The sequence below is a fragment of the Callithrix jacchus genome, chromosome 8 (assembly GCF_049354715.1).
Source record: "Callithrix jacchus isolate 240 chromosome 8, calJac240_pri, whole genome shotgun sequence".
Classification (NCBI taxonomy): Eukaryota; Metazoa; Chordata; class Mammalia; order Primates; family Cebidae; genus Callithrix; species Callithrix jacchus.
In genome coordinates this window covers 51,263,044-51,289,126 of record NC_133509.1, presented here as the reverse complement: position 1 = coordinate 51,289,126, position 26,083 = coordinate 51,263,044, and the positions used below count along the sequence as shown (strand labels likewise).

The following is a 26,083-nucleotide window of genomic DNA, read 5'->3' as shown; positions in this document are numbered from 1 at the left end:
AAATAGCAGCTGCAAGATAAACAGTCCTTTATCATTCAATTTCTCATTTTTAATTCTTCTATCCAGACCTGGCTTACTGTGCCCTTCAACTCATCATCTCCAAATCTTTCCGGATCTTGTTCCTTTTCTAACCTTCAGTAACTTTTTCTATTTCTTAATTTATACATCTATCTAAATCTCTTTCATCTTGGAAGATTTACCAAGCAATTGAAGAGCAAAAAAATCAGGAGTTGCAATTCTCGTCTCTGATAAAATAGACTTTAAACCAACAAAGATCAAAAGATACAAAGAAGGACATTACATAATGGTAAAAGGATCAATACAACAAGAAGAGCTAACGATCCTAAATATATATGGACCCAATACAGGAGCACCCAGATATATAAGGCAAGTTCTTAATGACTTACAAAGAGACTTAGACTCCCACACAATAATAGTGGGAGACTTTAACACTCCACTGTCAATATTAGACAGATCAACCAGACAGAAAATTAACAAGGATATCCAGGGCTTGAATTCAGACTTGGAACAAGCAAACCTGATAGACATTTACAGAACTCTCCACCCCAAATCCATAAAATACACATTCTTCTCAGCACCTCATCAAACCTACTCTAAAATTGACCACATAATTGAAAGTAAAGCACTCCTCAGCAAATGCAAAACAACTGAAATCATAACAAACAGTCTCTCAGACCATAGTGCAATCAAGTTAGAACTCAGAATTCAGAAACTAACTCAGAACCACAAAGCTTCATGGAAACTGAACAACTGGCTCTTGAATGTTGACTGGATAAACAATGAAAAGAAGGCAGAAATAAAGAAGTTCTTCGAAAACAACGAGAATGAAGACACAACATACCAGAATCTCTGGGACACATTTAAAGCCGTCGCCAGAGTAAAATATATAGCAATAAGTGCCCATATGAGAAGAGTGGAGAGATCCAAAATTGACACCCTATCGTCAAAATTGAAAGAGCTAGAGGAGCAAGATCAAAAAAACTCAAAATCTAGCAGAAGATGAGAAATAACTAAGATCAGAGCAGAAGTGAAGGAGATTGAGACACGAAAAACCCTTCAAAAAAATCAATAAATCCAAGAGCTGGTTTTTTGAAAAGATCAACAAAACAGACAGACCACTAGCCAGACTGAGAAAAAGGAAGAGAGAATAACCAAATAGATGCAATAAAAAACAGTAAAGGGGAAATCACCACGGATTTCACAGAAATTCAAACCGTCATCAGAGAATATTACAAACAACTCTATGCACATAAACTAGTAAACCTGGAAGAAATGGATAAATTCCTGGACACCTGTGTCCTCCTAAGCCTAAACCAGGAGGAAGCCAAAACTATGAATAGACCAATAACAAGGTCTGAAGTTGAAGCAGCAATTAAGAGCCTGCCACACAAAAAAAGCCCAGGTCCAGATGGGTTCACAGCTGAATTCTACCAGAAACACAAAGAGGAGCTGGTACCATTCCTTCTGAAACTATTCCAAATAACCAAAAAGAGGGAATCCTTCCCAAATCATTGTATGAGTCCAACATCATCCTGATACCAAAACCCGGCAGAGACTCAACAAGAAAAGAACACTTCAGGCCAATATCCATGATGAACATAGATGCAAAAATCTTCAATAAAATACTGGCAAGCTGATTGCAACAGCATATCAAAAATCTTATCCATCACGATCAAGTAGGATTCATCCTGGGGATGCAAGGCTGGTTCAACATATATGCAAGTCTATAAACATAATTCACCACATAAACAGAGCCAAAAACAAAAACCACATGATTATCTCAACTGACGCAGAGAAGGCATTCGACAAAATTCAACAGCCCTTTATGCTAAAAACCCTCAATAAACTCGGTATTGATGGAATGTATCTCAAAGTAATAAAAGCTATTTACGACAAAACAACAGCCAATATCATACTGAATGGAAAAAAACTGGAAGCATTCCCTCTGAAATCTGGCACTAGACAACAATGCCCTCTCTCACCACTCCTGTTCAAGAGTACTGGAAGTTCTAGCCAGAGCAACCAGGCAAGAAAAAGAAATAAAGGGTATTCAAATAGAAAAAGAGGAAGCCAAATTGTCTCTATTTGCAGACGACATGATAGTATATCTAGAAGACCCTATCGCCTCAGCCCCAAAACTCCTGAAACTGATAAGCAACTTCAGCAAAGTCACAGAATATAAAATCATGCGCAAAAATCACAAGCATTCCTATACACCAATAACAAACTTAAAGAAAGCCAAATCAAGAACAAACTGCCATTCACAATTGCTACAAAGAGAATAAAATACCTAGAAATACAACTTACAAGGAACGTAAGGGACCTCTTCAAGGAAAACTACAAACCACTGCACAACAAAATAAGAGAGGACACAAACAGATGGAGAAACATTCCATGTTCATGGTGAGAAAGAATCAATATCGTGAAAATGGCTATACTGCCCAAAGTAATTTACAGAATCAATGCTATCCCCATCAAGCTACCATTGACTTTCTTCACAGAACTGGAAAAAACCACCTTGAACTTCATATGGAACCAAAAGAGAGCCCACATAGCCAAGTCAATTATAAGCAAAAAGAACAAATCAGGAGGCATCACACTACTGGACTTCAAACTACAAGGCTACAGTAATCAAAACAGCATGGTACTGGTACCAAAACAGAGATATAGACCAATGGAACAAAACAGAGGCATCGGAGACAACATAACATATCTACAACCATACAATCTTTGATAAACCTGACAAAAACAAGCAATGGGAAAAGGATTCCCTGTTTAATAAATGGTGTTGTGAAAACTGGCTAGCCATGTGCAGAAACTGGACCGCTTCCTGAAACCTTACAATAAAATTAACTCCAGATGGATTAAAGACTTAAACATAAGACCTGGTACCATAAAAACCCTAGAAGAAAATCTAGGCAAAACCATTCAGGACATAGGAGTAGGCAAGGACTTCATGACCAAAACACCAAGCATTGGCAACAAAAGCCGAAATAGACAAATGGGACCTAATCAAACTCCACAACTTCTGCACGGCAAAAGAAACAGTCACTAGAGTGAATCGGCAACCAACAGAATGGGAAAAAATTTTTGCAGTTTACCCATCTGACAAAGGGCTGATATCCAGAATTTACAAAGAACTCAAACAGATTTACAGGAAAAACACAAACAAGCCCATTCAAAAATGGGCAAAGGATATGAACAGACACTTTACAAAAGAAGACATACATGAGGCCAACAAACATATGAAAAAATGCTCATCATCACTGGTCATTAGAGAGATGCAAATCAAAACTACATTGAGATATCATCTCACACCAGTTAGAATGGCAATCATTAAAAAATCTGGAGACAACAGATGCTCGAGAGGATGTGGAGAAATAGGAACACTTTACACTGCTGGTGGGAGTGTAAATTAGTTCAACCATTGTGGAAGACAGTGTGGCGATTCCTCAAGGACTTAGAAATAGAAATTCCATTTGACCCAGCAATCCCATTACTGGGTATATATCCAAAGGACTATAAATCGTTCTATTATAAGGACACATGCACACAAATGTGTTCACTGCAGCACTGTTTACAATAGCAAAGACCTGGAACCAACCCAAATGCCCATCGATGATAGACTGGACTGGGAAAATGTGGCACATATACACCATGGAATATTATGCAGCAATCAAACATGATGAGTTTGTGTCCTTTGTAGGGACATGGATGAATCTGGAGAACACCATTCTCAGCAAACTGACACAAGAACAGAAAATGAAATACCGCATATTCTCACTCATAGGTGGGTGATGAACAATGAGAACACATGGACACAGGGAAGGGAGCACTACACACTAGGGTCTATTGGGGGGAATAGGGACAGCAGAGGGGGGAGCTGGGGAGGGACAGCATGGGGAGAAATGCCAAATATGGGTGAAGGGGAGGAAGGCAGCAAAACACACTGCCATGTGTGTACCTATGCAACTATCTTGCATGTTCTGCACATGTACCCCAAAACCTAAAATGCAATAAAAAAAAAAAGAAATGCTTCATCTTCAGGAAAGCTCATTGTTCACATGACTTTGATTATTAATTACATGCTGATGATCTCTACCATCAATTTATCCAGTTTTGATTTATCCCTTTTTACTGTCATTATCTTGTATTCTGAGAAACCTTCATCTCAAGATTTCAAAAGACCTAGCCTTATCTCTCCTCTCTCTGTACCTCCTCTGCACTACTACAAAATACAAATCTAACCATTTTGCTTCTTGACTTACAAACCTTCAAAAACTCCCCATTACTTACAGAATGCGATCTCCAAACTCCTCAGCAAGGCACACAAAGGTCTTCACAACCTGCCTCCCAAATTACCCTCTTATTCCTACCTCCTGCCATGACTTATACTTATTATCTAGTCACATCAAATTATGAGAGGTATGTGCCATGTTTTGTACCATCAATATATTCCATATAGAATGTTCTCTCAGTTTGGAAAGTCATCTTACTCTTGATGATCATCATTCATCTGTTTCTCCAAATGCCCATCCCCTGCTCCACCCCAGGTAAAACTGATCTCTTTTCTTCTATATTTAAAAAAACTCCACTGTATATCATAACAATATGATATTGTAATATTACTCATAGTCTAGACTATCAGCTCTAATATATCTGGGTTATTCTTTTATTAACAGTTATATGCTATACCCAGAACACAGCAGTCACTCAGAGCACATTTGATGAATGAATGGAATGCAGCTCTTCTTTAACATTCAAAATCAATATGCCCTGGAAATGGAAAGATAAATTAATGTGTCACAGGAGACATCATAATCTTTATCAATCACTGTTAGCCTATGAAATGCCTCAACACTTGGCAATATACAAAGATATTTTTGTTTAAATATTAGTACAAGTATAGACCCTCTTTCTTGAAGTGTCAGTGAACAAAGAACTCTACCTTACACAAGCAATCTTTGAAGAAATAATAAAATATATCAAGGTAAAAAAAGGTCAGAAATATTAGGCCTAGTGCCAAGCCACAAGACATAAGCATGAATAACCACCAAATTATGAATATTACAAGATATCCCCATAAACCAAACAGTGAAATGTTAGTCTGAATAGTTTCCTCAGCTACAATAATTCCAATATACATGAAATATTTGGCACTCGTATAACATAGCCATGGATTTTACCAAATGGTTTATCAAATTACATTTACAAATCACAAAGGCATCAGCTTTTATGTTCAATTGTGTATAAGTGTGAGGTGGATTGAAGCTGTCTCAGCCTCAAGTGTGGGAAGTGCATTGCTCAGTTTTGCTTGCAAGTGTAAAGATAAACTAGATTAACTAGATCTTTAAAGAAAAATGCAAGCAGAAAGCAGTGTGATTTCTACTATGCTTTAAATGGTTGTTTCCTTTGCAGGCAATTCGTCTTTATTCTACTGAGAAAAAAAAAACTACACACATCGCAAAATAAGGTGATGACAGGAATGCAAAACAGCACAGAAGAGAGTAATGATGAAATACCCAGCAGTTTGGTTACTTAAGCTACAATAAGGGCAATTAAATTTATCTTATTTAAAAACTGTTAAATGTCTCACTGAAAGTTTTTTTCTAGTTTATATTAAACTCCTATTCTCTGATTGCATTTTATAATGTGAGTGGCCTTGAATGATTCCGATCCTGAAGTTACCGCCTTAGTTATACTCTAAGTTCACACATGGGCTGGTCTGAAGTTCAGAGTTGAAAATAATTCAACTTTTAATACATGTAATGAAAAATTACACCTAAGTCAGTCACCAGAACACAAAAGCAACATTAATACTGCTTTTGTAGACTAAACAAAAGCAGGAGTCTTCAGTCTTTAAAAGTTTTACTGTTTTTCTAGCCTCAAACAGGAAAAGCATTTTGAAAACATAGGGCTCATTATAGAAGCCCTTTAAACTACTGTTGAAACTCAAGATTTTTGCCTTATAGGTGGAACTCTAAGCAGAGAGATTTAATGACCATTTTTATTTACACTTGTCAGTATTTTAAAATTTTATACTCTAAAGAGAACAGCTGACATCTGACATTGCAAAGTTTGACACTGCAAAGTTCACACACAGTATGTCAAATCACTGGCAAGCCCAAGAAACAAAAAGGGAAATGAAACTTTGATTTGTTAAGAAAAAATTTATAATGTAAAGTTTACTTTTCTTTCTGCATAATCAAGTTTATATTTTTATGTTACTTAGGAACCATGACCTACAAATAAAATGAATTAAAACTAATTAGTTAAAAATAACACAGATATTAAATCACCAAAATGTTGAACAAAAGCAAATCTCTAGGAATGTTTTTTTTTTTTTTTAAGTCTAGAACTTGAAAAAGAGCTATTTACATGCTTTCCTGTATTAACAAGAGGGCAGGTAATATTGATGGCTTGTATGACAATATTGTCTTTGTTAGTTTTGCCCCAAAAGAACTAAAGATTTCCTGATTACAACTTTGTAATTTAAGTCAACTGTAAAGATTTCTGGGGAAGGAAAACAAAGAAGAGTCTCAGTGACAGTATTTAAATGTACTATGTTACCTGAGTTTATTTACTCTTCAGCATGGGACACTGTAAATAAGAGGGGCTTCTACTTCTACAGTCCACACTAAGTCATGACCTGAACTCACTGTACTGGTATAAAAGAGAAAGTTGTGCTGGAGTCTCCAGTTTACATGCTTCTCTGCTTCACCTTCAGGATCCTATAATCACATAGGGGCCTTACAATGAAGTGTTCACTCAGTACTGTAGCTCATTGTCATGATTTTTAAACAGTTGCTTTTTTATTGTAATGAACCAATTATGAGCCAGTCACTCAAGCAGTCATTAACAATAGATTTTTTTAATTGCATTTTTAATGAATTTTATTTTGGATAAAAGCCCTTAAAAGTACCTATGGCAAAGGGTAATCATATATTGAATTAACAGCAAAATCTGTTTAATAATGAGTTGTCTTTTATTTACTACAACAAAATAAATTCCAGTGAGAGTGTTAGAAAAATGACAGTGTCACAGAAAAATAGGTTGGGGTGGAAGAGACTTGTATGTTACAATGCTGAAGTAATTTAAATGAAAACATATCTTTTTCCATTTAGTCATCTCCTTGTTTTTTCTTAATTTTAAAGTACAAACAAAATGCTTTCTTATGAACACAGACTTTGATATATATTTAGAAAATAATCAGACATTAATATTTGACCTACAAGCTAATAATGTTATATATAATTATAAAGCAAGCTAAACTGAAAAAACACACAAATTTAATGTATTCATCCTAAAAATGAATATACAAGTAAGAAATGTTTAAAGTATTTTTTAAGCAAAATACTATAACGTAAAAATTTCATTTGTCTGACAATAATTTCTTTGTATGTATGAATAGAAATGTCCTTGCTGAAAATAAACAGTAATCTTAATGAAAATTTGAATGAGCATAGTTGTGATCAGTCAGAAATATAAATGTACCTTTTCAGTTGACTACTGAAACCTCATATATTTGTAAGTGCAGGTTTGAATTTTAACAGAGTATGTGAATATTTCCAAAACAATGAAATAAAAATTAATGTTAAAATTTTACCACATAAACAAAACAATTTTTGATTAAAATTCCAAAATAAAAAGAACAAATTCATTTATAACATGTATCTGTTAATACAGTACAATTCAGAATTGCCTAAATTAATTTGCTACTATTAAATCATAATTAAGAGCTCACTATTCAGTGTGATTTAATAAATCATTAATTAGAAATATTAAAGAAGGCACACTGATACTAGAAAAATTCTCTCTGGAGGTTAGACTGTCATACTCTGGTTGGGTTTTCAAGTCTTTAATCTATTAAAATCACTCATTCATGCAAATATAAAAATTATATATGTATATATTTATACAAATATATATATAACCCATATATATACACCTATATATACATATATGTGTGTGTACATACATACATATATATACATATATATATATCTATATATATGCATAGGTATGTGTGTGAGCAAGACAATTCCTAGAAATTGTCAGTATGCACTCCGATTCTGTTAAGAGAAAAAACTTTTTTGAATGTTCCAGGCTTTTAATCCCTTGTATTTTCTGCCTCAAGAATGGGCTGACTGAAAGTAAGAGGCTCAGCAGGAGGACTGTGCAGCCTGGGTTAATTAATCTGCCAGCTGAATGACAGTGTGCCTAGGGGCATGGTGCTGGCATCCCGCCCCAGGTCCCAATGTGCTTTAAGCCTTGGATACCCACATTCTGCACGCCAAGACTTTGCCCAACAAATAGCAGAAAGACCTTCAGAGCCTTCCTTCCTCTGCCTGAGACATACCACTTAATTAATGTGATCCCTTTTTATCTTAAAGTTTTAATAAATTTTGATGCAGAGGCATAATAAACACATCTATGCCTCTGAATGTAGTAACTAGTTGCTCTAATGATTTTCTTATATATCCAAAAGGCTTATTTACAAGGCATAAAGAAAATGAATGCAAAACAATGTTATAACATGTTCAGAAATTCTCAAACATGCTACTTGATCTATTCAAAACACCATATTTGTATAACCCGATGTTTAATGAATCTGGCAATTTCCATTTCACTGGGCTTAAAGTTTTTTATATCATAAAAATACAAATCATATGCCTACACCCAAAGACTTTGAAAATTACTAATACCTAATCTTGAGCAAGGTAAGGCTATTTTTTAGCAATAGGATATACACAACATTCTCCTAATCCCTTTTACTGCCAGAACAAAACATCTTTCAAATCAAGATAAAATCGCTAAATCATGAATGTTAATATCATTCTGAGAAAAATAATACCTTATGACTAGAAAAGACCATCCCTTTAGGGAGAAATGTTGTGTTAAAGTAGATTATTCTTTTAGTAGTATAATAGAATGGCTTCTACCTAGTCCCAGATGGAAAATCAAAATCTGCATTTAAATGGAAATATTCTTAAACATATAGGACAAAAGGCTAAAAACCATAAGGAATATCTACTTCATTTTAAAAATTCAAAATGCCATGTGAGAACTTTTAGGGAACGCTTTGGCTTTCAGATTTTGTTTGTACGTTTGTTTCATCTTTACAGAGAGCTTGCAACAGAATATAATTTCACAGTTTTATGATTAACACACAGTATTTGTGCCTATTATATCAAATTCACAAGTCAGATAAAAAAGCTGGGCTATACAATTTTTACTATTATAAGAAACAGATTTATGGTTTAGGCTTAGGTAGAGTTAAGAATGAGTCCTCTATTTTCTTCCTATTTTTAACCATGCCGTTTTATATGTAATTCTTACAAGGCAATAGCAGTTTGTTGAAGTAAAATAAAATCTGAATTTCTTCAGCATTGACTCAAATCACCACTATGGTTAGAGAAAAAAGAAAGCAAAATGCTTGGCAATATTATAACTACTGCTCTTTGCGACCTGAAAGATTATTTTCAGTTCTTCAACAGTTACAGCAATTTTCTTAAATCCTGAAGGAGCCTGACAGCCCTGCACATTTCTTAATGCTTGCATTTACTTTTACATTATAAAACAATAAAACAGCAGGATAATGTTCATGCAGTTAGAGACTTGTAACATTACCACAAATAATTCTACTGTATTATGGCAAAACATAAGCTTTTTAAATGTAGGCTGACTAAGGAAAGGGTAATCTATATTTATTGAAAGTACACAGACAAATAAGATTGGAAAAATAACTTAAATGTTGTATCTAGATTTAAAATAATGTTTGAAAAGGTTTGAAAAAGCAAAATCTATGCTGAATATTTTTGTCCTAAATTAAAATACAATTAATTTTCAAGCATAGTGTTTACTAGCAAGGGGAAAGCCGTCCTACTTATCTTTCTTTTGAGTATGTGATTTCTTTTGCTCCCTCAGGAACCAGTCACATTAGGTAATTTGATTAGTTTCCTCAACGATGCTGTAATCCAAGAAACTTTACAACTACAAGCTTTAAAGATTTAGGTAACTGGGCATGGAGACTAATCCCTATGGTCCCAGCACTTTGGGATGCTGGGGCCAGAGGACTGCTTGAGGCCACAAGTTCGAGACCAGCCTGAGCAACAAAGCACGACCCTGTCTCTACAAAAAAAATAAAAAAGTTAGCTTGGAGTGACTGTGTGTGCCTGTAGCCCCAGCTACTCAGGACACTGAGGTGGGAGGATCTGAGCCCAGGAGGTCAAGGCTTCAATGAACTATGATGGTGTCACTGAACTCGAGCCTAGGTAACAGAAAGAAATCCTGACTCTAAAACAAAAACGAAAACAAAAAAGATGTTTTGATGATAGTCACATTTGACTATTGTGTTGCAAATAATGGGCCAGCCTGCAGAACTTGGTTGTATCATCTCCTTTCTGAAACCAGCCCACCTTCTAATCACTAGGCAGGTTCTGGTATACACTTTATTGCTGGAAGCTATGTCCATTTTTTTGTACAGGAAATTGTGGATCTCTTTATTTAAAAGACATATAAGGTATCTTATTTAAAAGCATAACAGGAACAACTAACTCCTGAATATGTATCAGGTAATTTTCCTACTTTCAATAAGTAATTCATTTCAATTCAGTTGTCGGTGATTCTTGTAGCGGTAACCATAGGGATGAGAAAGGATAAAAGCATTTCAATGTAGTTTCTCAGATTTATCCTAGGTACTCCATCCCTGCTCTCAATTCCCCACCCCTTCACATTCAACTCCAAAATTCCCAGCAGAAATTGTTTTCAACCATCAGCTGGAGACAATGTACCATAAAATGAAATCACCACAAACCCTGATACATGTCATCATTTGTCTATACTAAGTATCAAACTAAATTAGGGAAGCTATATGTGTGACCATTACAGAAAATCCCAAACTCACAAATCTTTTAAACTCTTACAGCTTAAAATCGCCTAAATCGAAAAAAACTGAGGAAATATGGCAAGTTAGGTTTTAAAAGAAAATATATGCCCCATCCTTATAGATACTGGACTCAGAGCTAATATATGAAGAAACTGACTTTGAATCTCAAATATTCCTGTTCTAAATAAACACCATTTTTTGCAAGAAACCAGAATCTAAAACCTGACTACTCAAAGTGCAGCCTCAAACCAGCGGCCTCAGCATCAACTGGGCACTTGTTAGAAAAATCTCAGGCTCCGTCCAGACCAACTGAATCAGAACCTGAATTTTTAATAAGATTCCCAGGTGATCTATCTGCATATTCAAGTTTAAGACTTTCTAATCTAAGAGTTTATCTGGTTTCACAGTTTATTTTTTCATCAAGAGACATAAAACAGTAAAGAGACAGAACAACCAATGCTCACAAAAAGAGTTAAATATTACAGATGACCATAATCTAATGAAAGAGGGGGAAAAAAATTTAAGTAAAACAAGCATTTAAATTAGATCTAGATCTCTATAATCTTTGTTTCTAATACTTGAAAATTAATTTATGTGTGTATGTACATGTATACCCACATGTGAGAGATGAAAGAGAAAAAGGAGAGAAAAAAAATAGAATGCGAATGAGAGGAAAAAGAACAGGAGAAGAATGAAACCATTAAACTGTACATAGTGTGAATATGCAGTATACGTTTTTATAGCTGAAAAGTAGAAGAAACAAAGTAACCCAGCAGCTTGGAAGAGCAGCAACACCCCTCTCAACAAAACTCCCACACACTAAATATAAGTAGGAGTTACTTATCCCCATGCCCAAGTCAGCCTGATAGCAGCATTTTCATATCACTAACAAGAAACTACCAAGATTAGCATTAAAAAAGGGTCACAAAAGCAAATATTCCCTAACTGCATTAAAAGTACAAAAAAAACCCCACAAAAAACGAGAATTAGGTCTAAGAAACTAAAATGACCAAAAGAGACAGGTATTACAATTCCACGATGGTGATACATTATTTTTCAAAGTCTAAATAATGATTTGGTAATAATTACCACAAAATAAACATTATTTTATTCTTACAAATGACCTATTATAATATTAAATCCAGGAACTAGATTTAATATAGTAGCACTATAGCTCTGTTTTGTTTTTAATGTCATAATATAAATTGTCAACATTAATAATAAAAGTTAATTTAAAAAAACAAGAGAAGCATAAACTATTTTCTATGGGATATTTAGTGAACATAAAGTATTTTCTATGGGATGTTTATGGGATAAAGTAGTAGTTTAAACCTGCAGTAATAATTAAAGTGAAATATGCCTAAAATCTCACATTTGATATAAAATATATGCCCCAAATGATTAAACTACTTTTACAAAGCCAATATTCTATCACCATGGATTTACTCAGAGAAAATTAGAAAGCATTTTTAAATGCTGCCAAACTTAATGATGCCAATAGAAAATAAGTCAGTTGATATCCAGGAGTAGAACACTGTGGCTAGTTGAAAAACAGAACCTAGTAGAAAAAATAAGTTGTAATTAGCATCACATCTGTAAGTGTTTTAAAAATAACATGTATATGTGTCTATACCTATATGTATGTTCATCCACATGGCACATTTTTAGATTTAATAAAGCATATTAAAATCTAGCACATGATGCAGCTGGTCATTGATGCATTTTGGTCCCCTTCAATCCTTGGAAACTGACTTCTCACAATAAGGGGAAAAAGTTACCTTATGACTTGCATTACATGACTGAATTACCCTAACACATATTTCTTTGGTTTTGTGCCAAGAATAATATGTAAGATTAATAAGATGGGCAGAATGCTACTCCCATCTTGAGTTCACTAAACGCCAATAATTGTAAGAAAAATTCCAAGTTAAGGTTTCAGATATATTAAACAAAGACTTCGAATTTTAAAATATAAATAATGAATGCACAAGCAGGTGTATTATTTATAGAAATCAACTAGGCAAAATGTTTCAATGGCCTTAGAAATAATCACATACTTTGATCCACTAATTCTGCATCTAGAAATGCATCCTAAGGAATTAATTTTTTTTAAATGTAGACAATAATTTATGGATCACAGCAAAGTATTATTATTTATAGTAAAATCTAAGTTCTACTAATTCACAAAATTAGAGAATCATTAAAAAAATTATTATACAGTCACATAATAGACTATTAAGTAGCCATTCAATTACCTTCCTGAAGAGGTTTTAAGAGCACAGAAAAATGTTTCTGATATTTTAAGTTAAAAAAAAGTAATGTACAAAGTACAGAAACACCACAGACACAGGAGTATGTGCATCTGTGTGTTAAACACATGTGCATGTATAAAAATATGTCAAACTGTTAACTCAAAATGGTTGCATTTTGAGCAATATCTTCATATTTTTATAGTTTTGAGTATTTAATTTAAAACACAGCTTTTCTAAGTAATAAAGAAAATTAAAAGAGAATTTAGACAATAAAAAACAAGGCAGGAAGAACAAGGGAAAGTGCCCTGCAAGGTTAAAATGATAAAATTCCACTGAATAAAAAAGCATGTGAATCTGTAAGAGGGATACCAAAAACCCAGTTCCAGAAGATGCACTTCCTTCCAGCTATATGAGAGGTAAAAGACAGATGAACATCAAAAATTAAAATAAAATAATGGAGAGAAGTCAGATCTATTAGAGTAGAGTAACTAGAAGGCAAAACGCATATCTAATGCCAATGTTATTTTTACTATGCAAAAGTATCAAATAACTGTAGAAAACAATTTAAGAAAATAAATTACAATGCTACTTAGTCTTAGGAGGCTTATTCCAGGTCTTGAGTTAACTATAAGAGAAGAAATTGGTTACTGTGACAAATAACAAAACAAACTTTATCGATCCTAACTTTGTTTTCTACAAAGTTGACAGCTAGAGACTAATCTTTTCTCTTCCCAAACATAATTAAATCATCTTTAAAATGTCCAGATAATGAACATTATAACACTCACATATGTATATAATTCACAAGCTATCCTTTTATAAAACAGTATTTTAGCTATTATGTTAATAAGTACTTTAGAACTTATATTTTACCCTTAAGTTTTCATAAAAGTCTTTTTTCTTGGTTGTTAATGCTTCATAATCATTTCCATTTCACACTGCTTGACTGATCAACTAAGTCAATAAAAACATGGAGAAAAGGATTGGAAACTTTATAGTCATACTAAATTTGTTATATAAAACCAGAAATTCAGTGACTAGCTGTGACTTGCATACACAGTAGGGATTCAGCAATTATCAATTAGCCATAAAGAAGAAAGCATCAATACAAGTTTGGCATCTTATAACTATGTAAAATCTTGTAACTATGTAAAATCCTTACAAACTAAGTTAGTTTCACCTATTATGTAACATTGCTTTATCTGAAATATTTGCAAGTGACAATCTGAGAAGAAATATTATGCAAAATAGCATAAAGGAGCCATTTAAAGCTAATGACAAAATTTCTAAATAAATATAAATGCTCAAGAACTTCATTTGAAAACAAGGCCCTTGATATTAGCCTAAAATTAAAATTTATGGAAAGTTACTTAATCTTTGATAGATTCTAGTCAATGATAACCCTAAGGAATATCTGATAAATAAGATGATGCTTCATTAAATAACAATGGATTTCGGGCTTTCCAAAGGAATTAATTTAAAAGAGGAAAGTAAACAGTTTCTAATCCATGACCTCAGGATACACTGAATTGAAAGTTTGATTTAATTTTGGGTCTGAATCATACAACTTCACTACGGCAAATACCATATAGTGTTACTTCAGTAAAAGCACTGAGAAAATATGTTAATATGTAATTATCTGTTCTCTATTAAGGAAGACCAAGGGAGAGAAACTTATCTCCGAAAAAATCCTATAAACTCTAAGCCTGAACTAATAAACTGATAAAATATTTCAAGATATTAATCAAATTTAATAAGCTAAATGAAGAACTGTAAGTCCCCAACAGGCCCTGACAGAGCAATGCTGAAGCTTCAAGAAGATAGCATTCCTTGGAGAAACAGTAATACTGGCCAAAGAAAGACAGATGCCAAGTCATGAACAAATAGGAAAAATATAAGGAATGTGGAATATTTTTAGAAGAGCAAAGAATTCATCACAAATAATTATGACTAATACATAGCAGTAACTTCCTGCCTTAAAACTCAATGTTAAGTCTTTAAGACAGGGAGTGTGCTTTAATCACCTACATCTGTTGCCTTAATCAGCTACATCTCTAACACTTAGAAAAATGCCTGAAACACACTGAAAAAAAAAAAAAAAAAAAGCTAATGTATCTTAACATTCTACAACTTATAAAGCATGTCTAAACATTATAAATAATGGTTATATATTATAGCATGTGACTTCTTTTCCTCTATTTCATTTATCATTTTATTGACACTCAAAGGAAAAAGCATATAGAACAAAATCATCTGAAAAAGTTCATAGGTCTGGTCATGGTGGGTCATACCTGTAATCCCAGAACTTTGAGAGGCTATGGTGGGAGGACTGCTTGAAGCCAGGTGTTCATGACCAGCCTGGGCAACATAGCAAGACACCCATCTTTACAAAAATTAAAAAAAAAAAAAAGCCAGGTGTGGTGGCCAGGTATATGATCTATTCTACATGGATTATCCCATTAAATGCTCATAATTACCCTATAATATAGGTACTACTATTAGTCTTACTTTACAAATATGAAAGCCAAGGTATAGAGAAGTTAACTAACTAAGATCATACTATGCAGTGGAACCTAGAACAAAGCCAAGTACAATCCTAGAGTCCCCATTTATCCCTCGAAGGCAAAAAACCCACCAACACTTCTTGGTAAATACAACATTGGTTTTCTAAAATCTAATTATGAATATATCATTGGTCATCATTAAAGGATGAAAACATACAGTGCAACAGATTTTCAGTCACTTTTTTGGTCTCCAGGCAATCACTTTTTTGATCTTACTCACTCACATGGCACACAATAACCCTAATCACAACCCAGTGATGGAGCTGAAAAGAAAATACTATGAAGTGGTCCTAATATACTCCTAGGAGGTGTCTGCCTCACCTTGGGAATTCCAAATTATACACACTTACGCTTTTATCTTTAAGCAGTACTACTTCTAACTCCACCCAAACCTTGCTGTGGTTCCAGAAGATTTTTTTAACGTCTATTATTCAAGGATTTTGCCACACATTTCTTTCACACAAGACTCACATGAAAAAAAAAATACCATTACATACTTTTATATCAACTCATAATAAAGAACTGAAATAATAAAATATAATTGCATGCTATTTTTTTCAGGTTTAATCTGTTTCATTCAGCCACAGTAATGATCTCATCTCATATTCTACCACCTTGGAAAATTTAAAGAAGGATTTCTTTTTTGGAGGACTGCTAATAAAATTATCATTGACATTTTAATTAAAAAAAGAAATGTATGTAGAATAAACAAGGACGCTTCCTGGAAGAGTCTGCAGTGGCTGCTCCATTGCTTCTTTGTGCAGTCTTGGTAAATTATGCAGGCTCTCACTAGATAGAGCAGCTGTATTTCACTGTCTTTGGTAATGTAATCTACATTTATCACTATTTTAATTAAGTGGATTCTTAATTTGGTACTCTCATTGCAGAAAAAAAATACCTGATTCCATTTTTTTTTTTTTTTTGGTAGACAGCATCTTGTCAGTCTTGTAAGCCAGAATGTAATTTTAAACATATTTCTTACTGTAACTGGTCGTTATTTTAAAAGGAACTATCATATTTGATTATCCTTTTCATTCTGTCAGCTTAAAACATTGGTTCCTTCTTTATAGTGATAAAAAGATAATTTCATGGCTCTCAATTTTAACCATGTGATATATTAAAAACAATAGGTGGCTTATTATAATATTACATTCAATTACTCAAAAGTGATACAAAACATAAATATGAACTTTACAAGAAAATAATTTACTGAATATTGAGACCATTCAATTCCAAAATTCTTTGTGTAAGATTATTTTTATCAGGTCATTTGAAGTGTCTGAATCTTTATCTAAACCAATCATTGTGGTATGTAACATCTTTTAATCATATTGAAAACATGTTCTGAATATTTCTTATTCATTTCCCATACTTATTTGTAATTAAAACAATATTCTACTTTAAAATATTAAATTGATGAATTATGGCACAAGTATGTTTGTTTTAATTGGTTCACAGAGAAACAATTACTTTAATATTAGATGGCTTCATAAAACTGCCTTTTTATGTATAAGGTGTTTGAAATCAATAAGGGAAGGCCTGATGTTCAAAAAATTCTATATTCAACACACATTAACTGAATATCTTCTATGTGACAGGTACAGAATTAGGCACTATAAATTCAAACCAAAGTAAGACAAAGCCCTTACACAAAACAAAAGGAGTGTATATACACACACATACATAAACTGTACAGTACCAGGTGGCTTTTAAACTTTTACACACTAGTCTTCTTTGCAACTGGTGGAGAAAACAAAAGCTGTATAGCCAGAAAACACAAATAAGGGCTCTAGACTACTATTACTAAGAACCCAGGTAATGTATCCCAAGTATCCTAAGTATTTTCAGATACACTAAAGGAGAAAAATTTTAAATTCCTGTTTTTTGTTTGTTTTTATGTTTCATCATCAGTTTTCATATGTTGTTAAATATTGGTTTGTGGGTAAATTTCGACTAAAATAAAGATTCTAAAGATAGCTTATTTTAAAAGTTTGGGAATGAGGTATGTAGGGAGTTGAAAGTTAATGCATATCTCATTATGTTAGTTCACATTACCAAGAAATGCTATGCCAACTATCAGATTCACATGAATCCAGAAATTGCCAGATAGGATTTTGAAAATCCAAAATATATTAAATGTGTTCTAGATTCTATATTAAAACTTCCTCATATAAAACAAAGCCATTTACTTTCCCACTGTGGTTTTGGAAATAAAGTTACCATTTGATGATCTATAATGACCTGGCCAATTTAAATTTATTATCAATAATCCCTTACAAAAACCTCAAAAGATAAGGTATTTTTACTCACACGTTATAGATGAGAAAGCAGGCACAGGGGTTAATACATGTATTCAATACTATATAGTGAATACATAGAGAAACTAGGACTTTGGCCTATGTTTCTTTTACTAAAACACTTGCAGAAGCAAAATAAACTTAATCCATAAATTTTTTCTCTTCTAATCATATCTAAATATGATGCCTGCTTTTATTATCCATAACTTCACATCTAGTTGTATTTTACAATCAAAAACTTAGCTATCAATATATACAATCAAAGAGATAACCAAAAGAGAGAGAAAAGGAAATCTAAAATGTAAATCAATGCTAATGAATGACAAACATTTTAGTCATTGTGTAACTCCCTTGGTTTGAATTTAAATAATGTCATGTATAATGCCTGGGTTACACAATTCAGGAATAAATAGAAGTCAAATTTTAGGCAGCCCACTCAGATTCTAATTAAGTAGAAAAAAAAAAAAGTACAATGGAACTAAATTATTTTTTTTAAATACTCCTATCAGACTTCAACTTCAAGAAGATATTTCATGAAGAGACAGTACAGCCTGCAAGATTCCATCTTCCTCAAATTACTCTGATGAACATCTGATAAAAACTTGAGATTTACCATGGGATAACAAGAAGCAGCAGCCAATAAATTCTAAACGAAAACTCAGAATGGTCTTTTGTTCTCTTTGTTTAAAGAAAAGCCACTAGTGAAAAACAAGAATGTCTACTTAGGAGAAAAAGGTCTCTTGTTTGAACAAAAATTAAATTTAAATGTCCTGCTTCTTACCTGAACATATGAACAGCTACGTCTGTCTAATGTTCACCAAAAGACTATAGAGGGCACTGTTGCATCAGCTTTGAAGCTTTACAATAGAGGCCAAGAAAAAGAAAACTGTCCATAATGCATAATTTTTCTAAAGGGTCAAATGCATGGACATCCACTAAGCCTGATATAAAGGAAAACACACTAAAATGTATGTTTTTCTAAAATAGGCCAGACTTCAATGGGGGAAAAAACTTAACAAAAACAACTGTCAAATTGATAGTTTTGCACTGCACATGTTTTGCATTTCCCTTTGTAGTGCCTTCATGAGGAAGGTAACTAATCATAGCACCTCCTTATCCATTGGAAACAGCACCCCATTGCAGAATCCTCTTTACAATCAATAGGAAACTGAATGTGGCACCTTATGCAATCCTTCCATAATTCTATCAACAGAAAGAATGCAGTCTGCTTGCATACTTTTGTCTAAAAGGCCAATTCCATTTGTCCCCTCTTTGGACAAAATGACAGCTACAGATCAATCACTCTCACATGAAAGTAAACATGCTACAGAAAAAAAAAAAAAAAAAGAGAAGAGGAATCAAAACTGAAATCCTTGCCTATTTTAAACATAATTTTATTACACATAAAAACTCAAAGCGAAACAGAAAAAGCAAGTTTTTCCTCATATTGTATTATACAACAGTATCAGGATGTAAATAAATAAGTTACTTCAAACAATAGTCATGAATCTTACCTTTAAATATGGACAACACTTAAATTCCATATATTTTCTATTGTCTTACATCATTCCTGTTAACAATTATTTAAAACTAAATCCAATTAAGTAGTGTCAAAGGTTCTTTTAATACATATATACAATAAGACTAGTACACACAACATAAAGCTTCTTATTATACTATCACTTAATTTTTTTTCACTACAAATAATGCGAAAGTAAAAGGGAGTTACATTCTCTCATTTTGGTAATTTGAAAATAATGTCTTGAACTGCTGAACCTCTGTAGAAACATGGACATTAGCTGTGAGAATTATAATATTGTGACCAAACCAAGTAGAATATGTACAATGAAAAAGAAAGATCCTCCATTAATGTATATCTAATCACACCATCATATCACCTATTAGATAAATTCACATTAATACAAGTACCATTATAAAACTAAGCCTCTAATAAAGAAACCCAAATTCCCTGGAAAAACCATATACAACTCATTTTGTCACTCTCAAAATTCCAGAGAGATTAGCACCTTCTCTGAAATCAAAGTGCAGAACTGTGAAAGTGTTAAAAATTCTTCAGTAATACGTCAGCCTACTCATAAATCAAAAGAAGGGGAAGGGGCTTTAGATGGTATGTAGATTTCATTTTATTACAAAACTCCAGTTTAACAAGTTATTTTCAGCCAATAAAAGTCCAAAAGTAAAAGCATTGTTAAAGTGGCTAGTACTGATGCTAAGGCTTTCCTTCTTAACTGAAATGCTACTTGAGTATTGCTCCCTTAAATTATTAATTTATGGGTTTTGCTTAGTCTCCTCCTAAGGCAAGGCAGTTCTAGTCAAAGGTATGTTGAATGCATGTAAATAAACAGAAAGCTTTTATAATGGTCCTATAATTCACTAAACATAATAAACAATCCTTTTTAATTAATGTTGAATGTATAATCCTATGAACCAAGTTTATATAAACAGACTATATCATTTAAAGAATCTGTAAGATTCCCCTAGGAAGTAAATGAACAAATTCAGAAAAATTAAACATAGGCTGATTACTTTTCATTGATCTGACAAAATTAATGCTTACAAAAGAACCAAGGTGCTGATGGCACTATGAATACTTTTGCGCAATTTTGAAGAAATCTAAGAGAAAGTGTCATAAACTGGGAGAAAATGTATTTGCAATATTGTTTTCAATCCACCACAGGATGACTGCAAAAAAAAAAAAAATCAGGTAATGTCTTTTTCATATGCAGGATATTTAACTAGATATTTTAGTTTATTATTGTAGAAGAGAAGCATATTAAAATCAATTTTAGTCAACTTTAATTTATGCAAAGCTTGATTGTGAGCAATAGCTGCTGAAAGGATGCAATATTGTTGATTCATATACAAGCATTTTACTTAACTACATTGGATAATAGCAATGCTCCTAAAGGAGTATAAAAAGCAAAGTGATCAGCAGTCATTATTGTTAATTAGTGCTCACATTACATTCCTTGGAATGAATCTCCTTTAAGTTGAATACATGGAAAGTTTATTTTTGAAGGTTTGCCAAATCTTGCCTAGGTAAGTACTGAACTAAGCCGTCAACTACCAGCAGGCAGAATGAAAAACAGGGACAGATCAGCATCCAATTAGTATGTCTAAGTTTTTAAACAGGAAAAGGGTTGAGGGGAATGAGTAAAACTGGAAACTCATACTTCATATTCTGCAATCTCACTGATAAAAGGAGGAAATGTGTGTTTATCAAACTTGCTGTGAGTGCACAGTTCATTTGGAGTCCTGTAAACAATCGCCTGGCTGACCACTTCCAAAAGCATGTGAAAATCCTGGAGATTCAGAGCATCATATTCAGCAAGCAAGGTCACTCTAGTGATGCCCTGGAAGTGGGAAATTAGGAAAACGTGGCAATCAGAGGTTTAGGATTGACCAGAAAAAGCCCTGAGGCTGGATTACCATCTTTCACCACCAGTCAGGCTGTCTCTGCTTATTCAGTATTAATACAACAGGACTGCAAGCGAAGGAAAATAACTCCATGCACCTAACTGGGACACTGGCTTCCTTGTTTATAAAATGACAGGCATTTGTCACAGCAATAAAAATAATAATAAAATAATAAAATCTCTCACAAACAAGCTTTCAAGAACCAACTTTGAAAGAAAAACCGTGTCCTCGCCAACCTTCAAAAAGGACATCCTGCTGATTTGATAATCAATAGGAGAAGTTTCCTTTCCCCCAATACCATTCAGTGCATTTTTAAGTAGATGCCAAATCTTCAACAAAGAACCTTCAAAAGCAATACATTCTTGTTAGATAAAAACACTGAAAAATTAAATGTACAAAAATTATACTCTTAATTCTGTCCACAGACTTAAAATACATACTACAGATATTTTTCTATGCATGTACTTAAATGCATTCCATAAAACTGGTATTATACCACACAGAGTATTTGGTAATTTGTTTCCTTCTCTTAAGAATATATAAAGATGTATTTCCACAAGTTCATTTTTAATGTCATATAGCATCCCACTGTACAGATACATCATAATTTAGACTGCCAGTCATTTTAAATTTTCAAGTATATTTTAAATTATTTCCTTATTATAAATTCCCCAAAGTAGAATTGCTTTGTACAGAAGGAGTGTATTTTTTGTTGTCTGATGAGTTCTACCAAATTACCATCCAGAAATGCTGAACCAATTTACAGGCTGCTAGCAGTACATAAGGGTTATGTTTCTTCAAAATCACTATTATTTCTTATTTCAAAAATGCAGTCATAGCTGCATTTTTGAGTTAGTGAAACTTTTTTTTGGTCATTTGAATGTAGTTATCTGTGAAATGCCTGTTCATATCCTTAGCCCATATCTCTATTTGGAGACATGCTTTTTATAATAATATCCAAAAATTAGTGAGGAATTCCCCATAGAATATTAATCCCACCAATCAGAGATTATTTTAAAGAAGAGATGATAATTGTATGGACATTAAAAGATCCTATTAAGGTTGGCAATTTTACATGAACCTATTTTATAACATTATATTATTGAACAAGACTTCCCAACTCATCCAGAAAGAAAAAGAAAAGTTAAAAACTGATTTGGGATTCCAAATATATCTCTGAAGCTACCTTTGTTTTCCATAAATGGAAGAACTTATCATTCTAAGCTGGCATCATCAGCAACATTTTGTTGTTCTTTTTACTGTTCTGTTATTCCAAGGAACAATTTAAACATATTAAAATTTGAATTGTTTTATTAGCTATTATAAGTCAAGAAAGGAGACTGTAACTATGGATGATAGACAAGTTCCTCATGCTATTATCTTGAATCAAGTATTTAATTAAAATGTGTCACTTCAGAGAAAAGCACTAAGTGTAAGACAAAAATGAAAAATGTCCCCCTCCACCGATCCAAATCAATTTAATTTAGGGCCTCTTCTCACAAAATCATGACAGTGGCCAATACCCAAATTAATAATTCCTAATACATCTTCAGAAACAGGCTTAGATTAGAATGTAATTTCAAACCACAGAACATGTGTTGTTTTTTTTTCTTCAAACAAACCACAGTTGAAAAACTTGCAAAGCTATTACCTAGAATAGTGCTTCTCAAACAGTGTTAGCAACCACTTTTTATTTTACATTTCCAGCCCTTCAAAGATAGAAACTTACAAAATACAACAAAATAAAATAAAAATTTTAAAAGATACAAAATACAAAGTCAAATTTTTATTATTAGATTCAAAAGAAATAAAATTACTCTTTCATATTACTATAAAAGTTTCTAAATGCTTACGTCCAATTTCTCTATATATTGTATCATGAACAAAACACTTCATGGACTAGCACCAGGCTAATCCCTAGACCACACTTTGAGCAGTAATTATTTAAAATTACTCTGAGAGCTCTGAAACAAGATCAGACACAGATAGATCATTTTGATCCCTTATTTAATAACCCTAACCCCCTTATTAAACCATATGCCTTCCCCTCTGCCTCACTGTCAATTTACACATACCGTATTGGTTTATGTATGCTTTGTATATGTACTATAATATAGTAAAATCTGCAGAATTAACACAACTGCAATTCTGAGAGGCAGCAGAACAAAGTGATTAAAAGTACATGTTCTACCACTTTTCAGCTGCGTAACCTGGGATAAGTTAATTAACCTCTCTGTATCTCAGTTTACTTATCTGCAAAATAGTGATAATTAACCAGGGTTGATGTAAGGATAAAATTAGAATATATGTGTATAGAGCTTATAACAGTACCTAGAAGATAGTGCTACATAAATTGCAATTATAATTACAATAAGACACAGATAGTTCAAAGAAAATCACATGGCTCTGGGTTTTCCAAAAATAAAGAGGAAACTTTACGTTGCATGATTTACAGTGTTCATGCAATAAAAACTGTCAAATAATTATAGTAAGGCTAAACTATTACAAATACTAAGTCCTGAGAGAAATTTCACCCTTGGATTGCCATGAAGTTGACTGCGATATAAAAATCCTTCACATCATCCCTGGGGAAATACACAACAAAAAAAATCGAATACTTCTTTTTTTTTGAGACAGATTCTCGCTCTGTTGCCCAGGCTGGAGTGACAGATTCTCACTCTGTTGCCCAGGCTGGAGTGCAGTGGCGCAATCTCGACTTACTGCAACCTCCGCCTCCCGGGTTCAAGCGAATCTCCTGCTTCAGCCTCCCAAGTAGCTGGGACTACAGGTGCGTACCACCATGTCCAGCTAAGTTTTGTATTTTTAGTAGAGTCAGGGTTTCATCGTGTTAGCAAGAATGGTCTCCATCTCCTGACCTCATGATCCACCCACCCTGGCCTTCCAAGAAACTTGAATACTTCTTAGGGATAGGGCACAATTATGAGAACTGAAGAGTAACCAAAGTTGAAAAACCCTCAATCCCTGCCCTCATGAAGTTAGAAACTAACAGGGAGGATATATTACAAATGCAAACGATTATATAAAACAAGGCATAAATAATGCAATAGAAATTTTTAAAAACAAAAGCTACACTTGAGGAAATCAAGAGCAATGCCTTGATTATATCCCTATTTTTCTCTCCTTCAACATAAAATCCTAAGGCCATTTAGAACGAACCATGTCCCCAAGGCTATTGTCCCTTCCCTGACCCCCATTACTGCTTACCTGAAATTTAAGATGCTTTATACTCCCTTCTCTTTGATCTTAATGTCTTTTTTGAGAAATGCACAGCATACTAGTCTGCTCTCAGGAATTACCTCATGTGACTCTTCACTCTTTGGAAGCCCCAAAAGACCCATCTGCTCTCATAGCACATAGCATTGCATGTATTACATACTCAGAGGACAACTAATTATTGAGTATTCATGAATACTTCCAGCCTGAAAGGCTTTCTGAAAGTTATGGTTAAAATAGAAGCTGTTAAACTTTTGAAAAAAAACAGACTACTGTAAGACTATGACAAAAATTTGGCCACCCTGCGCAACATGGTAAAACCTTGTCTCTACAAAAAAAAATAAAAATTATCCAGTGATGGTGACATGCACCTGTAGTCTCAGCTACTCAAGATGCCGAGGCAGAAGACAGACTTAGCTTGGGAGTTTGATGGTGCAGTGAGCCATGATCACAACACTGCACCCCTCCCCCCAGCCTAGGTGACAGAATAAGACCCTTTCTCAAAAAAAAAAAGAAAAAGAAAAAAATTTTTGTCCTCTTACAGAAAAATTTACACATACAAAAAACCTGCATAAAATTTCAGAGTTCAAGAATACCTCTCCCTTCCAGATTAATAAATCCTATCTTAAAGTAGTGGATTATCCTAGATTGAAATCTACTAGTCTGATCCTTTATTAGCTTTCTGTGATCAAGTCCAGGATATATGACCACTTAATATCCGAAGAACTTGGATAGGTGTTAAGTCACAAAAAATGGTAATCAGACCAATAAAAATGTTTAAAGGAGATAAATTATAAAAGGCTCAAAAGGGAAGAGTTATTTATTAAATGATGACTGTTCTCTCTCCCTTCCCCACCTCCCTGCAAAATTACTACCTAGGAAAGAATCCTCAAGGGAACTGGTCTTAAAATAGACCACAGGGCATTTCAATGGCTCTGGAACCAATCTTATAGCAGGGAACATAGAAGAATCTAAGAAGAAGCAAATTCTGCACAAAAAAGAGAAATAAACATCTGACAGTTTATGCCTCTTCTGATTTGTCAATATCTTTTGATAGATAACTATGGTGATCAATATTAGTATAATTTTGTCAAAGTTAGATAGGCTTAACTTTGGTAACTTTAACAACTGCTCACTGAACACCCACTGTGTATGAGTACACAAAGTGACCACATGCCAGCACTGTATACAAATAAGTATGGCATAATTCTGCTGATGTTGATAGTCAATTGCTTTTACATACAGAAGCACAAATAATAGCTCTATTCTACTGCCTCTGAACAAATAACCATTTTTTAAATCCTTTAATTCATATACTCCAAAAAGTCTGAATTTTCTAAACTTAGTTCATGTAACTTTCAAACTTAAGTCCTTGCTTGAGGCTTTCTA

At 33.4% G+C, this 26,083-nt stretch overlaps 1 protein-coding gene across 6 annotated transcripts in view; it reads right to left on the bottom strand.

Moving 5' to 3' along the window:
- DPH6 (diphthamine biosynthesis 6) overlaps nt 1-26,083 on the bottom strand; it is a 237,242-nt gene that overhangs the window by 189,593 nt on the left and 21,566 nt on the right. The window contains exon 4 of one of the 6 annotated variants that reach the window (XM_009005597.5): nt 19,401-21,396. The exons of the other annotated variants lie outside the window; for them this stretch is intronic. Within the exon in view, the coding sequence (XP_009003845.3) occupies nt 21,211-21,396 (186 nt within the window). The 3' untranslated portion in view covers nt 19,401-21,210. Of the gene's footprint in view, nt 1-19,400; nt 21,397-26,083 lie in introns of those variants that run through there. 6 annotated transcript variants of the gene reach the window in all.